At 48.9% G+C, this 6115-nt stretch overlaps 1 protein-coding gene across 1 annotated transcript; it reads left to right on the forward strand.

Annotated features, from left to right (window-relative positions):
- Positions 1-5330: 5330 nt before the first annotated feature.
- On the forward strand, positions 5331-5825 carry CGGC5_v000364 (uncharacterized protein; the record flags this gene model as incomplete). Its single annotated transcript, XM_066150664.1, has 4 exons — positions 5331-5370; positions 5434-5593; positions 5648-5696; positions 5820-5825. The coding sequence occupies 4 exons, from the start codon at positions 5331-5333 to the stop codon at positions 5823-5825; spliced, it is 255 nt and encodes an 84-aa protein (XP_066009754.1).
- Between the last annotated feature and the right edge of the window lie 290 nt (positions 5826-6115).

A 6115-nucleotide genomic window follows, 5' to 3' on the forward strand; every position in this document is an offset into this window, starting at 1 on the left:
CCTAATATATTGAAGTTGTAGATGCAGCAGTGAGAGCATGATATGGCGTTGAGAATGAGATTCGTCAGGTCTCAGCGCGGTGAGACACTGGGCGGATGTGCACAATGGGGTAAATTGGCTAGTGGATGCTGTTCGTGCAGCTCTGACTCACAATTCAGGACGTCGTAGTGCGGCGTGTTGGCTGAACACCCTGAAGACCCTGAAGGAATGGTCTTCTGAAAATGGTATTGGTGAAAAGGCGGCGGTGATGTAAGGAGGCCTGGGTTATGTTGCCGAATTGGGCGTAACCGCTGTTGCTGGCGTCTCGAGTGGGTGGTGAGCTGTAAGTGCTGCACCTGCCCCAGCATCTTAGAGACAGCAACGATGCGCTTTCACACCACTGACTATCGTGAGTTATGGTCAAGCCTATCTCATTGATGCGTGTTACGACCAGTCGTCTGATAGATGCCGCCAAGTTTGCGCTTTTCTTTCCCCTTTTCCTTCCATCCAGTGTCCCCCTTTATTCTACGACTGTGTGCAGTCAGTGTAGACCAACCTGGTCCAGAGCCGCAGGCTGACATTCACAGCTCATTGGTGCCCAAGTTTAATGTCATACTCATTTTCAGCACATCAGGTTCTCTCGCATTATTTGTAGACCTTGTGGCCTTGATGTTGTCTGCCTGACTATCTCTGGCTCACAGCCAATGGTTATCATTAATAGAAGGCTGCGCATGTCGAGGCGAGAGCAGGAGCTCAGGTCATACGCAAGACCACCCCCGATCTTACGCGACTGACAATGTGTCTCTTCGGCGGCTGCGCATCTGCTGATAAATTGAGGACGAGGGCTGTTGATGCCGCTTCGTGGGCCATTCCGACTGACGAGTGAATTGATCCAAAAATGATGATTGGCCCTTTCCTTGGGTTGAACTAGTCGCGCATTCTTTTTCCATCCTCAGGTCGGGACAAATTCCGCTTCCAGTCTTTATTTCATGGTTATCTGCACAGGTAGTTCGCTCGCGGATCAGTCGAACATGACAAGGGGGGCCCAAGATACGGTTTTTGGGCCCCCCCCCTTGTCACTGTCGTCCATCAACGATTTTACTAACTGCGCCCTAACTCTTTCTTGCGATTTTCATAAAGTGTTCAGTTTCAGTCGACCGCTAAAACTAATTTCTTCTATCTATTTAAACAAGTTCCACTGATTAAGAACGTAAACCCTGTTTTATAGAGATGTTGTATGACTTTGGCAGAAATAGTCAGTAGATCTGGCTTGGGTGCTCTGGTTGGACCTTTGCGACAACGCTGATTGGCAGCAACTGACAGGGGAGGGGGGGCAACACCTGGTGCTGCCCCCTCCCCCTTGTCCTTCTCTCGCTGAACTATTGGCTGCCTTACATACATATGGAGAATGGCAGAGCTCACTAAGCATCTTAGCGTGACAAGGGGAGGGGGGCAAGAAACGGTTCTTGCCCCCCCCCCTGGTCTAGCGTGTACACTGTACCGGTAGGGTTGTCCCCACCTGGCCCGGACGGTCACGGCGAGTTCGGCAAGATTTCTGGAAGAGTCATATTTCTCCTTGATAACCCTCGCCAAAAAATTTCTTTTTATTACTGCGCTATCCTTCCATATCATTCTGCTCTTATTTTTTGTATTTGAGAGTTTGCCCCCTGAGGCAGCGCTGGTGTCGGAAGCCATTGTCGCTGGCCCTCCCTTTCAAATCATGCATTCGCGTAGATCCCAGCCGAAAAGTAACTCAGGGCGGCTTATCAATGTGCAGCAGGCCTCTCCAGAAGAAAGCAGATGAGAACACGGCATTACAATCATTCCTTCGAATCTCTCCCACTCGTTGTCCCTCCCCTACAGCACCTAGCCCCGGATGGAACCTACCTTCATCCCATTACGAGTCCGCAACCTGCAGCCTACAAGGCAGGTTATGCCGTACGCCCTCAAGCCTGTCAAGTACTTCCTGATTACCCTTCCCCAGCCCAAACAGTAGGCATCTTACGACCAAAACAAGACGTCATATCAAATGTTTTGGATATGGAGCGGGGAAAGCCGCCCAACACCAAAGCTCCTGGTTTTCATAAGGCTCATTCGCGGCACCCTACACACTTGTGCGCACTAAGATAAGACCTGCATGTGAATGATATCTGAACGTCAAGTTTTGGCCCTTTTTGCAGTAACTCGACTTGATGAAGTCGAAAATCACTGCACCACTCATCAATAGTCCACCCTGTCTACGAATGTTGTTTATTACCCGGCCGACATTAGCCCATGAGCTCATCGTGTATCAATGTCCAAGTCCAACCCCATAATGATTTCCTTCCCTCTAAAAAGATTGAGCTTAAAAATTGTTCTCTGAGCGTGCTTTTCAATAGCCGAGTCTGATGAAATTGCTCTTTTATGTCATCAATAGATGAATTGGAAGGCATCCCCAAACGGAGCGTATATCGCAGAACACAAATAGTGCAGCACAAGCTTCATAGTATGGTTGACGTAATTTGGCGTTTCTCTCGACCAACATGCGGGAGACAGAACGCTGCGCAAATTCCTCTTGTCACAACATTGAACACTGGAAACCTCCCTCGACAGTATTTAAACTTCTCCACCCGGACGATGCCAGACTTTCCTGCCCATCTCTCTAAGTTCTCGTTTTGCCCCTCCGACATCACGAAAAAGAACGATCGATCAATATGTCGCTTTCATATGAAGCTATTCTTGCCATACTGTTTGGAGTACTTGGATTGATCATGTCTATCATCTCCTTGGTCTTGACGTACATCACTTTGAGAGAGACCCTCAGGGCAAGACCCCACCTAGACGACGTTGAAAACCAGCCGAGAACTGCGACACAACCAAGTATCTATCCCTTTCTCGATTGCAGCGTTGCGGCGAGCTTACCCACGACACCAGTCATCATCATCGCATGCGCCGTCCAGATTTCCATTCATCTAAGAGTAGGACCAGCCTCCTGTAGGACCACAGCCACAACTCGGCGGCGTTCAAATCTATCACCTTAAAATCAAGTTATCAGTCAGTCTGCAACTCTCATATGTATCATCAAGACTCTATCGCCACTAACAACTGGAAGAACATTCACAAAAGCCCTCAAACTCTGCTTCTCACTCAGCTGGCCTCTATCATCATGCTGGGTGGCACATAAAGCATCTCAGGTTTTCCAAGACAACGGCTTTAATGTCTGAGAAGATGACATCTTAGATGTCGTCTTTGGACAGGGGCTGCTCCTACACCGATATTGGTTACCAATATTGTATCTTTGAGAAGGGCGCATTGTTTCTAGAAACCCTAAATAAGAACCCTTGCAGCCGCTATTGATACCTATGCATCAAACAATGGTTTTAATTGATAGCAGTGACGATTTCCCGAGTCTCCGGTGGTTATTTGTTGTTGGAAGCGATATACGGAAAAGCGACGTTGTGCATTGGCGCTTACATAGGAGACTGGTGAAACGAGGATGAATGCAAGAACTTATCTTCCCTGACTATCACAGCGCCACAAGTTGACGAGGATATAGTAGAAGGTCTAGGCAGAATCCATGAACTTTTGTGTTCGGTATTTGTGGATCCATGATTCCAAAGAACGAGTACAGGGCAAATGTCCCGTGTTGTAGTTCTCTCAGCCTGCATCTTCCTATGTTCTTTATCGTGATGGATGATAGTGCTTTGTAGGTTTGTGCGCTTAAGCTGCGTGGGCTGTCTGGATAGTTGCAGACGCAGGGCTCGTTCAAGCCGGTCGTTGAAATAGAGCGTGTGAGGGCGGGATATGCGTGGCGATAAATCCTGACTGCATTGATGATGTGGATAATAGAGAGGACGTAAACAAGAAACACTGACCAAGACAGGTGTGTCGGGAAGATGGCATAACTCGAGGTCGTGCAACTTGAGTTGTCGTGATCCCTTTTTGTTGTGGTCCGGAATTGCATCTCATATTTATGGAGTCGATTACATGCTTAGTAGCCAGTGGCCCGAGGGTGTTATTTACCGTGAACGCGTTGTTGATCTTGGGCTGTGCTGAGTGTCTAATCAAGAGCAAAATCACTAACCAACCAATGAAGAAGATAGAAACAAAATGCTTGTTAAGTGATAAGATGTCCGGAGCCCGGCTGGGAGTTCCGGCGGTACACCGCTAACAGGGGGGTGACCGCCGGTCACCCCCCTTGTCATTGTGGTTCCAAAATACCACACTGAATCATCCGGTTCGCAGCCACTGAAGTCTTGTCTGGTACAAACTCTGACAAGCATACAAACAACGCCGTTCGGATTGCTTTCTTCTCTCCGCCCCCCCGGGACTTCGGCCATCGACATCTCCAGCCGATGATCATCTATCACTGTCAAAAAAAGCCCCCACAAAGCCTCCACCATTTTGGAACATTATCTCTCATCGAGAACGCCCCTATTCAGTGGCCATCTGAAAGCCCTCACGGAGCTTGTTGTACCGCAGGTGAACACTGGCCTGTTATTTTAAGCAGATACACAGGCCAATGCCAGCACCCCTTTCACGATTCACCCAAATCCAGTTAGTTGTGTCAGAGCTTCTCCAAGGTGTGTCGGTCGTTCTTCGATCACTGGCCCTTCAAGTCTCAGTCTTATTCGGCGTCCGTCGAATGGCCATAGATGTTCGAATCGAGACCGCCGCACTCGAATGCAGCAACACCAAGCTCTGGAGGCTACACAAGTACAGCTAATGGCAGCAAATCGAATCCGCAGCGCGCCGTGACATTTAACTAGGCTTCAGTTGCAGGCCATCTCGCTCCGATGGTTGTGCCTGGGTGGCCGAGAACCAACATCAGCGTTTTATGTATAAGCAACAAATGCACAGCCGCCACATTCTAATCATATGCAGCAAGTGGCATGTACCTACACTCTAATGGGCTAGTGAAGCATGCAGATGTGATGTCCATTTGAGGCATAACGCCGACCAAGTGAAGTCTTCTGCATGAGCATGTAAGACATTGCAAGGACACAGGGATTACGGGAGTAGCGAGCTGGGTGCTACAACCCACTGCTGAGGTCTAAGGTAGGCACGTAGGGTGCTTGCGACAAGGATTGCAGAAGCAGTACCCGCCCATACCTTATCGACCTGTCGCCTCTCCTTTTTGCCTTAAAGCCCGCTGGGGTTCAGCGATGTTGTCACACAGCGCCTCTTATTTCAGCTGTCCGCTCCCCACGATATCGACCCGAACTCTGCCCACTCCAGCACCGGCCACTCCTCTTCCAGCATAACATAAGTAGAGTAGTCTCTTTCAAAGCATCACAAAACCTCCAAGGAGATCAAGGAGAAAAGGTCATCCTTTTATTATACTCTTCATTTGTTCCTTTCTACGTTTCAAGATGTCAATCTCCACCGAAGTCATGATCGCTGTTGTTTTCGGTGTGCCAAGCCTTGTTGTTGCTATCGCCTCAGCTGTGTTCGCTTACATCTCTGTTACTCAAGCGCGCCGAAGAAGGCCAACTGAGGATGCTGAGATGCGACCATTAGCAATTTCTTATTTCCCAGCAATATATCCTGACGGCACCAATCACTTCTTCCGCAACTTCCATGATACCCGAGCCGGCGGACCATGGCCGCCCTCGCATTTCAACGTTGCTGGGGGGTACCACTGGCCTGGACGGCCCCAGTGGTAGCTTCGTACACCCCGCCTACTGAGCCCCACGATCCCGGGTACACTCCGCATCCCGGGTACACTCCGCACTCAGGTAAGTTTAGAGATTACGACTGAGGACATTACTGTCACATTCCCGTTAGAACCAATGCTTTCAACATGCAATCAATCTTGATCGCTGGAGTGTTCCAATACAAGTACTAATAATCTCTGGTAGCAGTAATATTTTGTACCACAAAATGCACCAGCCTTACACGACAGCCCCTAGACACAGCACATGCTCAAGCCTGTGAAAATTATATAACTTCCTCTTGCTGGACAATTTTACTGAGCGATGACTCAACGACGCATTAAAGAGTTGATGTAGCATGGCGATTGCAGGGACTGGTATGTTGTCAAATGACTTCAAACGCAAGGATACATCTGTGGTGTTAGAAGCATCCTAGCAGCACTGCTGCCGAGTGATTCCAGGAACAGTCAGTGGTCACTGTTCAACACAATCTATCGACCATA

The sequence above is a fragment of the Colletotrichum fructicola genome (assembly GCF_000319635.2).
Source record: "Colletotrichum fructicola Nara gc5 chromosome Unknown KSG_Nara_v1_contig01, whole genome shotgun sequence".
Classification (NCBI taxonomy): Eukaryota; Fungi; Ascomycota; class Sordariomycetes; order Glomerellales; family Glomerellaceae; genus Colletotrichum; species Colletotrichum fructicola.